This window comes from Grampus griseus (assembly GCF_964374135.1).
Source record: "Grampus griseus genome assembly, chromosome: 2".
Taxonomy (NCBI): Eukaryota; Metazoa; Chordata; class Mammalia; order Artiodactyla; family Delphinidae; genus Grampus; species Grampus griseus.
This window is the reverse complement of record NC_139018.1, coordinates 160,449,998-160,468,482: the sequence shown is the minus strand read 5'-3', so window position 1 is coordinate 160,468,482 and position 18,485 is coordinate 160,449,998. Positions and strand designations below refer to the sequence as shown.

Genomic DNA, 18,485 nt, shown 5'->3' with positions numbered 1-18,485 from the left:
GAGAACAGAATTGGACATCCGTTATTCCAGATGTGGATGCACCATGGTTTCTAAGAGGATTAAATATATTTTCAGTTTTATTTTTCATTCCTCTCCTACATGATGCCAACATTTTGCAAGACTTGTGATCAAAGTGCAAGAACAGCCTCTGGAAAGCCAACTGTTCCTGCTTTCATCCTTTCAGATAGTGGTGGGGAGTTCACAGTCCACTGTTCAACACATTTACTTCATTTCCTTCTAAAGATGTAACACGCCTTTGCTTTCTCTATGCTCACTTACACACTCGATGATATTCCCCAAAGAGCTCTGTGCAGCGCATCCTATTCCCATTGTCGCTCTGGGTGACTGGGGGAGAGCCTGAGAAAGGGCCTTGCAGGCACTGGAAGGGCCCCGCCCTCAACTCTGAGGGAGGTGAGGCCACGGCAAGGCTTTCAGAAGGAGCAAGACGACGGGATGTAGGTTTTTCCAGGAATCTAAAGTGGTCAAAAGTGTCACAAGATACTGAAAAGACAACTATGAAACTTTTTTTTACCTGCTTGGCCAAACACATAGCAAACTGAACTGATCAATCCAATCCAGAAAATCAGTTGTAAATTCATCTGAAATATAAAATGTACCATGTTATATTAAGGAAAAACAACATATAAAGCCTAATCATTGCCACGCACCTGATAGTCCGCTAATTTGTAAGTGTAAAGGCATCTTCCTGCCCAGCCCTTCTCCATGCTCAACATCCACCTCTCCCCGCAGCACCTCACCTTCCACTCCAGATTCCCAGAATCCACGCTTACTTTTCTCCACACCAATTATACATTAATATTTAATGAACAGTGCTCAAAACAAAAAGTGTCAAGTATTCCTACACCTAAAAGCTATTAAGTGTTTGTCCCATGGAATCTCTATTACCTCCTGTGACTCGAGGGGGCCAAGCAGGCATATCCATGTGCCTCAGTTACCTCAACACTGAGTGTTAGTTTGAGTGAACCTGTAAAAATCCTGATCATGTCATCCCCTTGCTTACAACTTTTCAATCGTTTTTATTTCTCCTAAGGCTAAGACCAACATCCTGCACAAGGCCCCAGCTCAATTTTTGAGTTTGATGTCCTGTAACTATTTCTTAAGAAAATCAACTTCTGTGCATGGAATTAGTAAAATATTCAGTTTAATTTCCTACAATTTCTAGATCTACAAACTACACAAAAGTGGGGGAGAGGGACATAAGAAGACCTGAAAGAGGCTTAAGTGTCCTTTGGAATCTCTAAAGAAAAATGAAGTAAGAGTCTGTATACCAAGCAGGATACCTCACACTCCAACCATTAGGTATGTAACTGCTTTCTGTGAATCAAAGTTTTCACAACATCAATCTATACCTTACCAGAGCTGGTCAAAGACGGCTATAGCCACAGGTCGCTGACCCTATCCCTTAACTACTTTTACTGCTCTTGGACTAGCAGCCAGTCTGATTGATAATTATGCATGAACACCTGCCCCTTCCACAGGAATGCAAAGAAACCAAAGGCAAATATAACATCCCCCCACCAAGCAAAGTTTAGCTTTACTACTTAGCAAAGAAATATAAATTAAAGCAATGTAAGGTAAACCAGCAAGCAGGAAAATAAAAAGTTTTTTAACCCAACAAAACAACAGAACAAAGACTTACCGCAGATGGCTAAGAGAGACCAGAGATGGCTGTAAACTGGTATAACTTGGGGGAAAATAATTTAACAATCTATATCAAAAAGCATTAAAACTGTTTCTACCCTCTGACTTAGTAAACGAGCTACTAGGAATTCATCCTAATAATTTAAAATATAAAAAGTGATACACATGCACATACACTTTCAGTATAGACTCTAGCATGTTTATAAGACAAAAGTGCCAACGTCCTCTAGAATGATGGGGAAAGGGCTAACCGTGTCAACTTGATGGAGTACTAGAGTCAAAAGAATAAAATGTAGTAACATCAAAAGGTTTACAGAATAACTTTTGGATGCAAAGAACACATTACGATGACAGGTATGTAAAAATAACAGTATATAAATGTATAAAGTAACCAAAGAATCCTGGAGATGACAGAGTTATAAGCATAATATAAAGACAATGGGTTCATTTGTTTTTAAATTGTTGTAGCGTTTTCTTCTTTTCACTTTCTTAGTAAAAACAATTACGGCAGGGTACTGTGTGGAATTTTTTTCTTTCTTGGTGTACTTCCTTTAATAAGAAAAAAAAATTTCTTTCAAAACCCCTCATTTTCAAGGGCTATGTTCCAGGACACAGTCCCACAGCTCCAGGAAAATGCTTTGAAGTTATGCTCTGAGTACCCCTGGGATACTGGGTTTCCTCTGTCAGATGCTGCTCCCATTTTCCGGTTTCCCAAAGAAAAGCAGTATGAATAACTTGCACAGTCATCCACTTTGCAACCGTGCTCAGAGCAGCCAGTCCTGTTATGCCACGGTTCTGCTTACGTTATTACTTGTGACTGCATCCAAAAGCCCAACAAAAGCCAGGTCACTGAAGTGTGAAATGCCTGACAGTTTACCTTTTAAGGCCTGACTAAAAGGTTCAATGTGTAAAAAATCCACGCAGACTCTAATTCTGAACAATTCAAATAATGTTATCAATTCCAAAGCTATGATTAAAAGGACCTGGAACAGCAAGACGCCCGAAGAAATGCATGACTGTGATGAATGGAACATCTGGGCAGTTTCTACACAAAGAGAACAGAACAGATATTTGGTCCATATATGGACTCTGACACGTGTGTCTTCAGGATTCAACTCAGGTCACCTTAAGGACCACTAGACTACCTTGGGAAACCTTTAAAATGTTACACAACTCAGAGAAGCACCACTAAGATAAAGTTATTTGGTAGCAGAAAAAGTTTCCTAACATTCTTAGGTCCCGTAGCTTTAAAATACTACTTTAATGCCATTTTTCTTTTCCTTCTATAAACCTTGATGCGCCCAAGACCAGCCTTCTGAGGAAGCAGGCAGCACACAGCGGGGAGGGCAGCCCGAGGCCAGCAGCAGCCCCGCCAGGGCGGCGGCCAGGCCTGCAAAGGCCAGGCTTTCTCCCCGGGAAGCAGAGAAGCCCTAGGAGACGGAAGACGGCGGCAGTTAGGGATAAAGGAAAGCCACGAGGCTGGCCGGGCAGAGACAAGAACAGCGAGGAGGGCCCTGAGGAGAGCAGGCAGCAGAGAGGCGGTGGGGCGAGGGGGCAGGGAGGAAGGACGGCACCCAAGAGCTCCGGAGACTTCCAGAGGCCCTGAGGCAGCACCAGTCAGTGTGTGGTCCCGGGAGAACGCCAGGCCTGAAAACCCCTATCCTGGGAGGTGTGGCCTACACCCCAGGTGACTCTCAGGCTGAGAAAGGTGCCCCGCGGAGTCTCCCCCCAGGAGCACTCCACACAGAACAGCTCCTGAGGAGAGGCCACCAGGGAGAGATGCCTTCAGGTCCTGTCCTCATCTTAACTTTCACCGTCTTCACGTCTTCACGATCAAAGGCCTAGAAATAGTTGTCTACCTGGGTCTCCGTCTCCCTCCTCCACCTGTGTAACTGGGTATCCGCATGTGAAACTGCTCTTGAAAAAGAAAACTTCCCAGGCCTATCCTACTCTCTGCATCCATCCATCCATTCATTCATTCAAAACTTTAGTGCCTGCCTACAAAACGTACCTGGGGACATACATCAGTTTACCACCTAAAGAACTTACACAGCAACACTGACTACACCTCACTGTTCTTTCTTAACATGCTCTATTCCCATGAACTTTACTGGCTTCTCCCTTACCTCTGGATGTGCTTCCTCTGCCAACCCTGTCAGGCTCTGTGCCCTACTGGAGATACAAAGATCGCTGTCTCAAGGAATTTTCAGTTCGAAGACAAAAAATACAAATAATTACAATGTGATATGCTGGTTTCTATAATGAAGATAAGGACAAAGTGCACTGAGGATGCCAAAATCTGCCGGGGCAAGTTCAGAAGCTTCAGGGAGGTTCAAACCGCAGCCTCATAGGAAACGGGTAGGCACTGCAGAGAAACACCCCAGGCAAAAGGTCTGCACATGCAAGGCCACGGAGTCCTGAGAAGAACTGTAATAACGTCTTTCCAATCTTATTACTAAACATACACGTTTGGGTGACTTCTCTCTCTCCCCGCAAACTGGAATTGATTTGCTCTAGCTTTACAGAAAAAAGACTACAGAAAAAAATGTATTTATATGTTATTTGCAGTTAAATCTGGTCAGTGGGATGAGTGATTATTTTATCCCTGTAATTTTCTACAGTAAGTATAAATTATGTTAAAATCTTAAAATATCATAAAGGCCAAAAAGAATCTTAAAGTACTTAGGTATTTCTGAGACTTAAATTATAAGCTGGAAATAACAGAAACCGAGACCAGCAAGGCAGGAGGTTACAGTCAGGTTACAGAGAGCCTTAAATGCCATTCATGCTGAGAGTTTAGATTCTATTCTACATGTAGCAAGGAAGCTGGAAAAAAATGGCACAGGGTAGTAACATGACAACATGTAAGTGGCAGAAAATCAGCGGGGTAGGGGATGAATGGCAAGACAGGAGCTACTGGACAGGTACAAAATTTACTGCTGAGGTTTCAGAGTAACAATGGACAAGAAGACAAATCAGTGATTAGGAGGGATCTGAGGGTTGCTTAGATAAGGAAGATGGTTGCTTAGATAAGGCAGGGTGAGAGAAGAAGGGAATCATCACTTTCAAATGAAGAAGACAGAAGGAGAACGGAGTTAGGGGAGAAAGTACTGATTTTGATTTAGAAATGTCGAACGTGAAAGGCCTTTGTGAAATCTAGGAAAGATACAAACTGGGAAATTAAGACCTAAGGGCCTAGCTTTCAGGAATTCAGGGTTAGAGATACATACCCAAGAGTTGTGGATGGCAATGAAATTATGAAGATGGTTGAGATTGGGAAGGAAAGAATACTAAAGAAGAGAGGAGAGCTGCAGGCAGACACGAAGAGAGTGATGGAGCCAGGGCCCCCTGGAGCAAAGAGGCGGGCAGCACAAGGGGCATATTCCCCTGAATAGAGGCGCAGCATCTTTCTCTAAGTCAGGGCAGGGGGTAAAAAGCTGAGCGAGTTCACGCATGACAGCTCACGTTTTTTCCTGAAATAGGAAGCAAGGACAAGTGCTGGGAGAAAAGAGGAGAGGGGAGTTGGGAGACTGAAGAAAATCAAGAAGATGCGACAGGATTATAGAGCAATGCTGAGGGCCCAGCAGGTGCCGGACACCCTAATTATAAAGACACATTTCTAACACTCATCTCACCTGAAACTACCTGTTAAGTGTCTGCCCTGACAGGTTCTAAGCACCAAGAACACAGGACCTAGAAGCACTTGGCATAAAATCAATGCTCAAAAACTTTTGCTGAAATATGTTAAACTGTATGACATTTTTCTTGGACGTTATTTAGAAGCCCAGGAAAGAAGAGTTTCTCAGAATTAGTTACTATGCAGACCCTCTTTAAATAGCAAACAGTTACTGTAGATACCCTAGGGATAACAATTTTCAATTCACTTAAGTATATGCAAGCCAACTTGCAGCTAGATATAAAATGCCTCATGCTCCAGGCTCTTGTACATTATGAACCAAAATTCATTTACACAAACACACACAAACATAGGCACTGAAATAACATATATGTGTGTATATATATATACACACACACTCACACACACACACACACTCAGTTAGAAGGTGGTCAACCACATAATCCACATACTGGTTGTTTATTATTATAATTATTTGCACAAAAGCCCAAAATTTTTAAAAATTCTTGTAGAAACACTCAAAAATCGCTGAGACTACCTCCCATGGGTCCTTAAACTCCAATCTGAAACTGCTGAATTAATTCCATTGTTTACAGAGCAAGTGCCCAGAGGAGGAAGGGGTCAAAGCAGTGGCAGTGCTGACAAACATCGACAAAGAGAAGACGACAGAGTCAAAGGCCTAGAGATCAGGGGCTGATCGGGGTGAGAGAAAGGGGCTAAAGAGCCGGGTGTAACATTTCAGGGTCAGGCAGTGTTGGGTAAAAGGTCTAGGTGAGGAGACAGCTATGGGAACTGGTTTAGCTGGGATTTGTTCCCAAAGCGGAGCCTGAGATAAAAGCATGTGTGCTAGCAGCTCACTTGGAAGGTGACCTGGGAACCAGAGAGGTGCTGAAGAGAGCACGCCAAGAAGAGAAAAGGCCAGGGCGCTTTCGCTACCGCAGTCGGTGCCTGGGGGCTTGGTCTTACTGAGAAGTTCTGAGACGTGTATACAGTTCACCCCCTGAATCCATAGGTTCCATTGGTGGATTCAACCAATGACAGATGGAAAAAAAAATTTTTTTAATTCCAGAAAGTTCCAAAAAGCAAAACTTGAATGTGCCCTGCACAGGCAACTATTTACATAGTATTTACATTTTATTAGGTATTATAAGTCATCTGGAGGTGATATAAAGTGTACGTGAGGAAGTGCATAGGTTACATGCAAATACTACACCATCGTATAAGAGAGACCTGAGTCTCTGCGGATTTGGTTGGGGGTGGGGCAGACGGGACGTGTCCTGGAACCAGTCCCCCTAGAATACCAGGGACAACTGTAGAAAGTGTGTCCAGAGGAGGATCACCGTGAAGACACGTCTGTCAGTTTGAGTCCCCACAGGCAGAAGTCTGCCCCAAGGGCATGAGCTGCCCTACACTTCCAAGAACAACAGTGCAGCAGCCCAGAAGGCTGCTGCCAGCTTCTCATCCTACGGACAGACAGGGCTTGTTGGAGAAGCCCCAGGGATTGAAAAGACAGAAGCACTTGAGGCAAGATGCAGTCAGCCGGAGTGAGTCACACAACTGCTCTGCGCAGCAGCGGGGGGACCCACAGGAGGCCAGGAGGAAGTGAGGAGGACAGAAGAGGTTTCTAGTTCAGAGCTCAAAGCCACGGGAGTTGAAAGAGCCAGAAAAGTGTTAGACCAGAATGTGAGAAGTATCACCTGCACTAACTCCTGAGAGCCTCAATGATGGCAAGAACTGGGGAGGGGAGTTAAGCTGGGCGATTCACATACAGACATACACACATATTAAGACAAACACCAACAACCTCTGTTCAAAAGAGTTAGTATTTAAGATGTATGTAGCTCTTACCCATCTACTATAGATGTGTAGTAAGGCTGACCTGCCTTATGAATTGTCATCTTCTAGAAGTCAAGTCTCCGTGTCCTCTGTACCTAGCACGGTATCTTAATATTTAATAAATAAAGAATCTAAAGATAACTGCAGATACTCTGAGGTATCCAAAAAAAAAAAGCTTAACAAGGGCAAGAAGAGTGCTGTGCTGTGCCCACCACTGTTTGCTAAGGCGTAGCAGAGTTCCGGGTGTGGACTGTGGAGCCAGATGCTCGGGCTGAAACCTCTGATCAACCCCTAACTAGGTAGGTGATACTGGAGTTATTTAATCTATGCCTCGGTTTCTTCATCTTTAAAATGGGCAAGGTAGTTCCTACCTTACAGGGGTTACGTGAAGTTTAAATGAGTTGTAAACATAAAGCATTTAAAACAGCATCTGGCACATGGCAAGCACTACCTAGACGGTACTTGTTATCATTATTACTACACATTACAGCTGGAGCTCAACAACTTGATTCAATAAAGAAGTAACTATGTTTTTAAAAGGAACGAAATTGGGTCATTTGTAGAGACATGGATGGACCTAGAGACTGTCATACCGAGTGAAGTAAGTCAGAAAGAGAAAAACAAGTATTGTATATTAATGCACATATGTGGAATCTAGAAAAATGGTACAGACGAACCTGTCTGCAGGGCAGAAATAGACACAAAGACGTAGAGAACAAACATATGGACACCAAGGGGGGAAAGGGTGGGTGGGATGGATTGGGAGATCGGGATTGACATACATACCCTAACTAACATGTATAAAATAGATAACTAACAAGAACCTGCTGTACGGCACAGGGAACTCCACTTCGCTGTACAGCAGAAACTAACACAACACTGTAAAACAACTATACCCCAATTAAAAAAAATTTTTTTTAAAAGTAACCATGTTTGAATGTTTTGCTTTTTTTCAATCATAATTATAACCAAAAACTCCGAATTGACCCATGTTACGTGAAACACAAGATATGGAAGAAAGGATAAAGTGTAAGGGTTAGAAAGAACACAACTGCGAACAATAGATTAAGATTGATTTTTATAGCCACTCAAATATTATTTTGATATGACATCAAAACCTTATATTGTATATAAGGTTAATCAGATGCTAATTATTATATTAATTAGATACTAATTATGTTAAGTATAATTAGATAATATTTTCAGTTCCACATTTAAGTAGGATTATTCTACTTTCTAACAATTATATTTAGAACAACTTGTATGTAAAACAATAAAAGCAGCAAAACCTCAGTGCTTTTTATTACTACATTAGATAAAGCACAGATATTTCTGAATGTTAGTATCACGAATCACCTTAAAAAAAGATCAGGGTGGAGGATAACATACCTAATACAAACAGAAATAAGGAAGAATGACTTGAGGCTTCTTCTGTCATGGGGAAGCAAATCTAGCAGAGGCAAAAAGAAAGAAGGAAACTGCCCTGAAAAGATACAGGAGAAACTTGGATCAGAAGCTTGTAACAGTTTGGTTCGCTCAGGGACTGCTGCCCACTGAGGACTACTTAAATTAACATGAGATCTGCTCATTCAGAAGAGGCCGGACGAGGCGCACCAGGTGCAGACAAGAGTAATACAGTAACTGAGGTTTTGATGATTTAAGGTAATTTGTAACAGAAAGTTATCTTACTTTTATTCCAACACCTTCAAATGACTATAATGATGACAATAATAATAAAAATAAAGCAGCTAACTACTTTTTCTAAGTAACTCTACAAGGTTGGGAATGATATTACCTTTGTTTTATATATGAGGAGACCAAACCACAGAGAGGTTAAACAACTTCTCCAAAGTTGCACAGGTAGAACTGAAATCAGACCATCTGAATTCTGAAGCTATGACCTGACTTTGTGCTCCATTAAACCACAATTTTTTGAAGGCCTACTCAGTCACTATTTTAAAGATAAAAGAACATCCTTCTACTGTTAGAAGTGACTCAGAGCACAGAAATGGAAAGGACTTAAAATGTTCTGTGAGTTTATTTCTTAGTCCTTCAAAGTGATTGGAGGCCAAAAGTATTTTAACTGTCAAATTTCATGAGTATACCCACAAGTTATGGTCTCATTCCTACAAAAGCATTTCATCCTAATATTTCTTACTATGCTTAATTTTATCTAAAGGGTCATAACTCATCCCTTGAACAGTAAATAATGTTAAACACCTCCCGGAAACAATCTGCTTTTAGTGGTTAACAACCTCAAATATGTGCAATTGTTCCCCTTGTCAAAAACTGTACATAATTACTTTTATCTCCACTGTAAACTCATCTTTATTCATCAAGGTTAAATGTGGTTTTATGAGCTGTTCAAACTTTTAAATACACACTTATTATCTATTAATGTTTTTAACAATGTGGCAAATCACTCATTTGGCATTTCTTTTTACATTTACAGATAAAATCTTCAGAAATTTTATAAGTACTTTATTTGTAGAAATTAAACAATTACACTTGAGAGAAAAATTACTTTTATTACATTTACTTCAAGTTTTAAAATTTGGTGCCCAGAAGCCAACTATGCCCAAAAGGTCATAGTACAAAAGGAAGTCATCCACAAAAGATTTATTCCTAAAAGATCTTTGCACAAGAACACATTTTTATTCAATACAACTAATTAAATTCAAGTCAACAAATACCTATTGTATATCTACCACGTACCAGACACACAGATGACAAAGCTGGGAACCCAGGAGTATTCGAAAGCCCAAGCTTTCAATGTAAGTAGGTTTCCAATAAGAAAGGTTAAGGGTTCTCACCAGTCAAATACTCTCTTCCAGAGAACAGAACTTGCTTCCTTTTTTATACCGTAACATTTTAAATCTGTTCACCTTACTGGTGAAAAAGATTCAAATACCTATACTGAGATATATTATAAGCCTCTCCTAAAACTATAATAAGGTTAGATTCATCTCAAGTCTGTACCACCATCACTATTTTCTGTATCTGCTTTTAAAAGGAAAAAAATAGTCCAATAATAGATTAATATCTACAAATCAACACAGTCCAGAAAAGGAACACGGAGCCAAGCTGAAAGCCTCAGGGAATTACCGTGCAGTTCATCCTGCTTCTCCCCACACAGAGCAAGCAGATGGGAGAATGTAAACGGAAGGAACTCTGAGAGGCTGCTCTTCTCTATGCCAATTTAAGAGTGAGAGCTTGGGGATGAATTCCCCCAGGGCAAGAGCACCTTTTCCCCCTTGCAGGAAGAACAATTAAAACTAAACATCCTTCCCCTCTCTCTGGCAGGAAGAGGTGCGTGGTAGTGACCATGGAGGTGCTTATGGCCCAAGTAATAAGCTAGAATTAATGATTAACAAAACTTAGCAGATAAGATGAAAGGGGGAAATGAGAGGGAACAGTAAAGAGAGGAGGTTGAGTACTCCAAGGCAAAGACACAACACCCCCTTTGAAGTCCTTTTCCACCCACTGTGGTCGATAAACAGTAGTCTGAAGTAGAAAACTTTCTAAAATTCACTACTCACACCCAGAAGAAAAAAAAAGCTTTTTTTGAGCACTGACCCCTTCTTGCCCAAAGGTAGTAACAGCCTGAGTTGAGTTCCAACAACAAAGGTTCAACTGCTCCAAAGCTACAGGCTTACAAAAAAATCTGAAACCTGAGAACAGGGCTAATACTTTTATGACAGTAACAGAACAAAATTCATCACAAGTGACTACTCTACCCACCTTCTCCAGAAAAATGAGAACATGGAAATCAATCATCACCACCCACCACACACTGTAACGGAAAGATAAAGAATGGACATACTTCTAGTGGGCAAATAAAAAGCCTCAAAGATAAAGAAGCTGGAAGTGGGGAGACGTAAGGGCATGGAACTGAACATCTAAGAAAAATTTCTACAGCAGAAAAAGTAGAAAGAAAATGAAGAATCTTCTCTGAAGAAAAAAGGAGAATGAACACATTATGCTCTTCAAGGAATTTAGAAAATCTCAAATAGATCTTATTGCAATCAGAAACAGTAAAACCACAAAACTAGAGGAAAAGTATACAGAGATAAGGAAGGAAATTTAAGTTGAAATCCTCTGTAAAACTCAGACACATGAGGAACAGAATCAACATGCCAGGAAGAGCAGGCTTGACCACAGGGAATTCAAAGTAAGTCAAGGCAATTAGAAACATTATGATACAGCCAATAGTGATCCAATAAGTAGATAACTGGTATACCACCACCACCACCTCCCCTATCAAAAAGGTTATAGCCTTTACATGAGGACCAAAAAAAAAATGAATTAAGCATTAAATTCCAAAAACTGGTCAAGGGGCACAAAATAAACTCAAAGACTGCAAAAGGACTTAAAATACAAGCAAAAAATAAACACTTTAAACAAAGCTATTAAGGCATAATATTAAGGGCTGATCCAAAATGAGCATGAAAAGTTTCCTGAACTTAATTCTTCGGAGATCCTCCTTCCACTCAACAGATATTACCCAGCAATTGACATATTTCAAACCAGACTAGTGAGCTGTTCCTTCTTTATACTTGGCCATGTCTAATAGATTTTGCCTTTCCCTGTGAAGGGAAAAGAAGCGTAAGTTAGCAACTGCTTTGGTTGAGAAATTTTACTTTGGGACAAGTTTACAAAGATAACTATGAATGGACCTAGCAGAAAAAAGTTTACCACCTTAATTAATGGTATCAAAAACCACTTAAAAGCAAGATTTGTTCCACATAATTTCAATTAAGGAGAATTGTAAGTTATGTTCCCTTGTGTAATTTTATCTACTTTTTAGGTAGATCACTCCAAAATTCTTACTTGATCAAAACTTTAATAAATTTTGACCATATCTTTTGTCACATCTCTTCTCTGCCCTGTACTGGATTGAAACATAGTGCTGAATATATTTTAAATATATATAGAGAGAGAAAGAACAAGAAAGAGAGAAAGAGAGAGAGAGAGAGAGAGAGAGAGGATAAATGTTTTAAAGCCTAACTAAATATAGGTAGAAATCAATTTCTCACTTTTACTCAGCACTATGTTGGGAATAATGTCTACCTTAGAACTATTGCAAGGATAAAATATTACCGTGAATGTAAAACAAATACCTTTACAGGGACCTACAGATCACAGCTTGATTACTGCTTCAACTCACTCACTGACTTCTAAACATAAGAACCTGAGTGACTACTTAATTAATGGTTCGAAATCTGTTTAAACCATGCTTCTTTAGTAAGCACAAATCCACTCCCTATTGTGTTTCTGTTGTGCTTTCCTAAAATAACATAATACTAAATGCAACTTTTAAAACTACAATCTCTTCCTCCAACAATCAAATATGACCCACCATCATGCCTTCTGAGAAGCAAAGAAATTACTATCTGAAATAAATAATGAACTATAAAATACTGGAGGTAATTATTCCTAATTTCACAGACTATGAAAGCTTGTTATTTACAGATTCATTCAATAAACATTTGTACATGGAAATGTGGCCTCCACACATCAAGTGGTACACAATTTTTCATATAAATGCTTTCCTCATCACTCCACTGAAACTACATTCCCTACAACAAAATATTAATTTTTCTTCTACCTTTCTGAAATATTTTTAGCCTTCATTGGCTCTTAATCTCTTTACCAACCACCATAAGCGAATTAACTACTCCTTTTTTTGTCCCAAAAGATATTCTTGATAGTGTCTAGCGCAGTAAATGACAAACCTTCAGTGATGCTCAATAACACAGTGTTGTTTTAATTCAAATTTCTATTATAACTGATTGTAATCAATGTCTGTGAACCACACTGGACTAGAGCTGGAGGGCAAGAATCCAGGCCTTCATTTTACACAGCTTTCATTTTATTTATATATATTTATACTATAAATGCATATATACTTATATATGTATGATTATATATCAAAGTAGTCAAGCAGTATTTATTTGCTAAATTAGACTGTATTCTCCCTTCTAACTATACTGTCCTTTGACCATGTCACATCTGTCACCCGTCTCTTTGGCCATACCATTCCAAGCTCCTCTACACAGCCTTCCAAAACCACTTAAGCCAATGCTGATCTTTTCCTTAAAATCTATTAGAGAATATTACCTGGTACAGTACCTTGTGTAAAACATTCTGTGGTATTTGCTATGTTTCCCTAGATTGAACACAACTTGTCCCAACTAGATAGTATCCTCAACAGCAAGGTGCAGGTCAACTCCTTGATCTACACCCACTCAGCACTGCATTGCTCAGGGAAGTGGCACTCAGTACACTGATGGATTAAAATGTCATGGACGGGACTTCCCTGATGGCACAGTGGTTAAGAATTCATCTGCCAATGCAGAGGACACGGGTTCGAGCCCTGGTCCGGGAAGATCCCACATGCCGTGGAGCAACTAAGCCCGTGCGCCACAACTACTGAGCCTGCACTCTAGAGCCCGCAAGCCACAACTACTGAGCCCACATGCCACAACTACTGAGCCCGCATGCCTCGAGCCCGTGCTCCGCAACAAGAGAAGCCACCACAGTGAGAAGCCCGCGCACTGCAACGAAGAGTAGCCCCCGCTCGCTGCAACTAGAGAAAGCCCGCGCACAGCAACAAAGACCCAACGCAGCCAAAAATAAATAAATAAATTTATTTTTTTAAAAAAAGGCATGGACAACAGAGCTCCACCCGGACAGAGAGCTAACAGTAACCCAACTGGCTCGCCAGCACTGGCAGCCCTCTCAAAGCCACGACTTGGCACAGCACCTATCCTCCGGGGTGAAGGGCAGGAGAGGATGGCTGCTCACGGGAGAGGGAAGACCTGCACTCTGCAGGGCCAGGTCATGCAACAGCTGGCCTTCAGCTCTTCGGTGACACAGAGAGAGAAACCAAGAGACCACTTTATGGTGCAGATGCAGAAACCAAAGCCCTTTCCAGGTGAGGTGTTCCAACAATCGTCCCAGAGAAGTTCAGGCCCAGCTTGCCCAAAACCCAAGTTCCCCAATCAAGAAGCCTTTGCTGCATCCAACCGCTTACCTAATGATGCTTCTCTCTTCACCTCAAACATGCCCATCACAGGAAATCCCTGAAAATACCCAGGTCACTCACTTAGCTGTCATAGGAAGGAATCAGAAATTCAAACAAATTGGGGAAGGAAAATGCTTTTCTAGATTCCTTTTCCTTCACCCGGCCCTTGACTGTGAAAGTGTTCCCAGGGCCTCTCCGCGGCCCCTTTTCACTCTACACACTCTCCAGTATTTTCACCTGCAGCCTAGAGAGTCAACCAGTACTAACAGACGAGGAATTCCCCAATCTCAGTCTCCCAGCCCGACTGCTGGTTTTGAGCTCGCAATGGGCATATTCCACTACACCCCAGCTGTCTCAGCAGGATGAGTTCAGCACTCCCCTCCCTCCAGGCGACCAGCACCACCCCCTTGTGGTTGCGCTGCCTGCCTCGGCCAAGCGCACCTCTTAAGCAGAGGCCCGGGCCACTTCAGTTCCTTTCTCCTCTCTTACCTCGGACACCAGGTCTGACCCGTCCTCCCTCCGAAATAAGTAGTCCTCGTAGCCCCACCCAAGGCATCCCCACACCAAGGATCTCCAAAGCTTTTTAATACTCACCTTTATTATTAAAAAAAAAAAAAACTTGAGCATACATGTACTCCAAAACATGTATTTACTTACCAATTAAAATACATGTACTTCTACAGCAATACAGTAGGATATTATAAACCATAATAAAAGTTTAAACTTTAAAATATGAGTTTAAGAAATATATATAAAATTAAGTCTAATATTTTCTTCCTACACTCCAGTGAGTTATTTTATACATCCCTGGGGTCCAGGAAGCTGTACTTTGGAGACTGTTTACCGAAATTAGTCCTATAATTGTGTGTTTATACATGTACGTGCTATGTATATTTGAAGCAGTTTTTCACTCACATACACACATTTCATGATGAGATGATATACACACGCTTTAGCATACTGCTAAATATAGCTAACCTTAACCTTATCTTCCAAAGCCACAAACCCAAAATAAAGCTTAGAGGCTTTTTTTAAAAATTATTTTATAAATAAAACTCTGTAGAAGTCTAATAATTAGACATCTTTAAAAGATGTGAAATTTACAAAGTACAGTTTAGCTCCTTTTGCATACAGCTCCTGAACAAGGGATACCACATTTTTTTCACCCATCTACTGACATATTTGAAGGCTGCTAATGTTCTGGGGGTTTCACGGACTGCACCTCCTGTAACCTAGATACACCCAATTTTTTCAGGTTTCTACAGCTATAGATACTGCTATCATTTCAGGGTTCTGAAGACTAATGTACTCTTCCCTACTCATACTCCTATAAGCCCACCCTCCGGACCCCGACTCCCACCTCTGCAATAGCAATATAAAAGGACAAAAATCCCACAACATATAACCAGTCAGAATAGACCTGCTAACACAATAAAAGATATTTACATATTGGCACAATATGATCTTCTAGAATTCTACTGACAACCTGACAGCTCCTAACTCTCCATGCAGAGTGGGGAAATCAGTCCACATGAATCCTCTCAGATACTAATTCAGCTTGATACACGTTCAGAAATCACAATTCTCAGAACTTCAAAGTTCTGAAGCTTTTACCAGTTAGATGTTTCATCTCATCACTCCAGCAGAGTACTTAAGAACAAAACCAGTGCACTTACAAAATGATTTTTAAAATATATATTTTCTTCAGATACAATTATATTACCCCCGACGCTGTAAGCCACAATTTGGCAAGAAGCCAAGCTATTAAGCGGCAAGCATTCCATGAAAACTAGCACCACCTGAAACTGTTAATTTTCACTATTTTTTTAAAGTGACCAGATGTCCCCAGAGTTTCTCCAGGAGTTAGGAATTTATCGACCCCAATATAGAACTACATGGTCATTCAGTGATGCTAATCTGGGGCAGCTTTTAATTATACTGACCAGAAAGTTGAGGAGAAAGCCACCTAAATCCAGTGATTTTCAATACTGCTGATTCTATTCTATTCTGTGCACACACAGAATATTGGGAAAATAATCTTAATAGAGAACTTAACATTCTTTTAAAAAGAATCGACATTACAAAAACTTAACGTTTTAGGCCTGTGAAGTCAACATACATGACTTAATTTGGAGTTTGTTTGCTTTCTATTCACAAGAGTAAAGTATTAACCACATCCCCTTGTCTTCTTAACTAGGGAATGAATTTTAGGGTGAGTAAAATGCCTTTCTCCTCAAACACCTGTAACCAAAATATTGATTTGTTTCATGTGTTTTCTATTTATCAGTTAATCATCTTCAGTCCCTCATTTATTATCAATCAATGAACTAAAATTATTTTCAAATAGAACATTTTAGTGGGACTCTTAAGTAAGCCCTGACCCCGTGGGCCTAGATGTCCACAAAGCTAGAAGAGGTAACTTGCAACTAAAATCCCTTAGTCATTTCTAAAGTGGTCTATTACACAACCTATTGTAAAGGCTGGATGTAGTTTAAGAAAGATGCCTAATCAAAATTCAATAAGCATTTGTTATTTTTGTACAATCAAAACAACAATAAAAAATAATCCAGTAATTCTACCCACCTATTTCTGTGGAACGCAGATCCAAAGAAACCTTGCTAATAACATTACCAATCACATGCTGAGACTTTTTAAAAAATCTTTTTAATATACCAAGAAGGAAAGAAAAGGAGTTAATATTTATTGAGCATCTACTCTAGGTGTCTTCCATTTTACATTTGCTTTTCACTACACTGCACTTTTGCAAAGTTACTTGTGGTTCAAACATGGGTTGCTAGACCCCGCGGGTTGTCTTCATACAGGTGGATGACCACCTACACTCCCTGTGCCTCAGTTTCTTCATTTGTAAAACAGGGATAAAAACGGCACCTACCTCGTCGCACCGGTTCCGGGATTAAACGAGAAAATAAAGGTAAAGTGCGTAGAGCTAAGCTTGGCCCTTACTGTCGTTATTATAACAGTTACTAGTTTTATTATTAGTGTAGGTATTGTTCCCATTTTACAGATGGGGAATTGGAACCTTAAAGAGCGTAATTTACTAGCGCTAGGTTTTGACTCAAAAACACAAATCTGATGAAACAAAAATTGCTCAGGCATTAAATACTAGCATTCTTGAAAATTCAACTTGTTCTGAGGCATAAGGAACGGCACGAATCAGGCACAGGTCGGGCATTAGCCCTGGACACCGCCGCGGCGTCTACACCCAGCATTAGCGCAAAGGGCCCACAGGACGCGCCGACCCCGCGCCCCGTTTCCAGACGGCTCAGCGACGCCCCAGGCGCAGAACTGGAGCCGGGGGTGAGTCGTCCCCGCGTGGAGGCCCGGCAGCCGGCATCCCGGGGCAGCCGGCGTCTCGGGGCAGCCGCCGTCTCGTAGCAGCCGGGGTCAAGGCCACTCCCCGGACGCCGGCCCGCGGAGGCCCGTCCGCGCCTAGCCCGCGGGGTAGTGCCCACGGCCGGCGTCCGAGCGGAGGGTCCCGGCCCCGGGCCTCCGCGACCGCGGCTCGGGAGGGGGGGCAGAGCCCGGGCAGGCCAGCGCCCTCCGACGCCCCCCGGCCGGGAAGGTCCGGGAGCGGGCGCGGCCCGACTTCCTCCCCCGCCCGACGACTGGAATCCGCCCCGAGGCCGCGGCCCCCACGCCTGCCCCGCGGCCCTGGCCCGGCCGCGCACCGTACACGCCGCCCGCCCGGGCCCACCTTCTCCCGCGGCGTCCAGCCCGCGCGGTCGGCTCAGCCTGTGCTCCGCGGCTCCCGCTCGGCCTGTCCCCAGGGCTGGCTTGGCCTCCCGAGCTCGGGCTCGGGCGCGGCGCTGGCGGCTCCGCCTCCTCCTCTCGGGCGGGAGGAGGAGACTCAGCGGCGTGGGGCCGCCTCCCGGCAGGAAACGACCCCCGCGGCACCGCCTCCCAGGCGCGGCGATCCCGCTCCTCAGGCCGCAGCCGCCGCCCTCTCCCTCCGGAAGCGCATTCCTCCCGGGCCGCGTCAGCCGTGCCCGCTGGGGGAGGGGGAGGAATCGGGCAGGGGCGGTTCGGGACTGGGGGAGAGAAAGGGGCCCCCGGGACAAAGGAGCGGCAGGGTCGGGCGACAGACTCCGCCGCGGCCTTCGCGGTGCCTCAGTTTCCTTTGCTGCCGGGAGAGGGAGGGTTTGCGCGGCCCTGCGCGCCGTAATATCCTCCCGTGAGGGAATTCCGGAGCCTCCTTCTTGGCCTGTCTTAGGCGCTGCTTCCCCAAAGCCCCACGTGTGTCCGGCTCGCGGTCCGTCCGGCTGGCCCAGGACTGCCCGGTTTTGAACCCTGGAAGCCCTGCCT

The 18,485-nt window shown here is 42.6% G+C and overlaps 1 protein-coding gene across 3 annotated transcripts in view; it reads right to left on the bottom strand.

The window, feature by feature from the left end:
- The window catches only part of ITGB1 (integrin subunit beta 1), a 43,155-nt gene extending 25,144 nt beyond the window's left edge, over nucleotides 1–18,011 (bottom strand). For 2 of the 3 annotated variants that reach the window (XM_082647245.1, XM_082647247.1), the window contains exons 1-2: nucleotides 17,878–18,011; nucleotides 533–599 (exon numbers count right to left, since the gene is read on the bottom strand). In XM_082647245.1, coding sequence (XP_082503371.1) covers nucleotides 533–599 — 67 coding nt within the window. In that variant the 5' untranslated portion in view covers nucleotides 17,878–18,011. Of the gene's footprint in view, nucleotides 1–532; nucleotides 600–8,524; nucleotides 8,619–17,877 lie in introns of all 3 variants that reach the window. The other variant, XM_082647246.1, reaches the window with a different exon arrangement.
- Nucleotides 18,012–18,485: the final 474 nt, after the last annotated feature.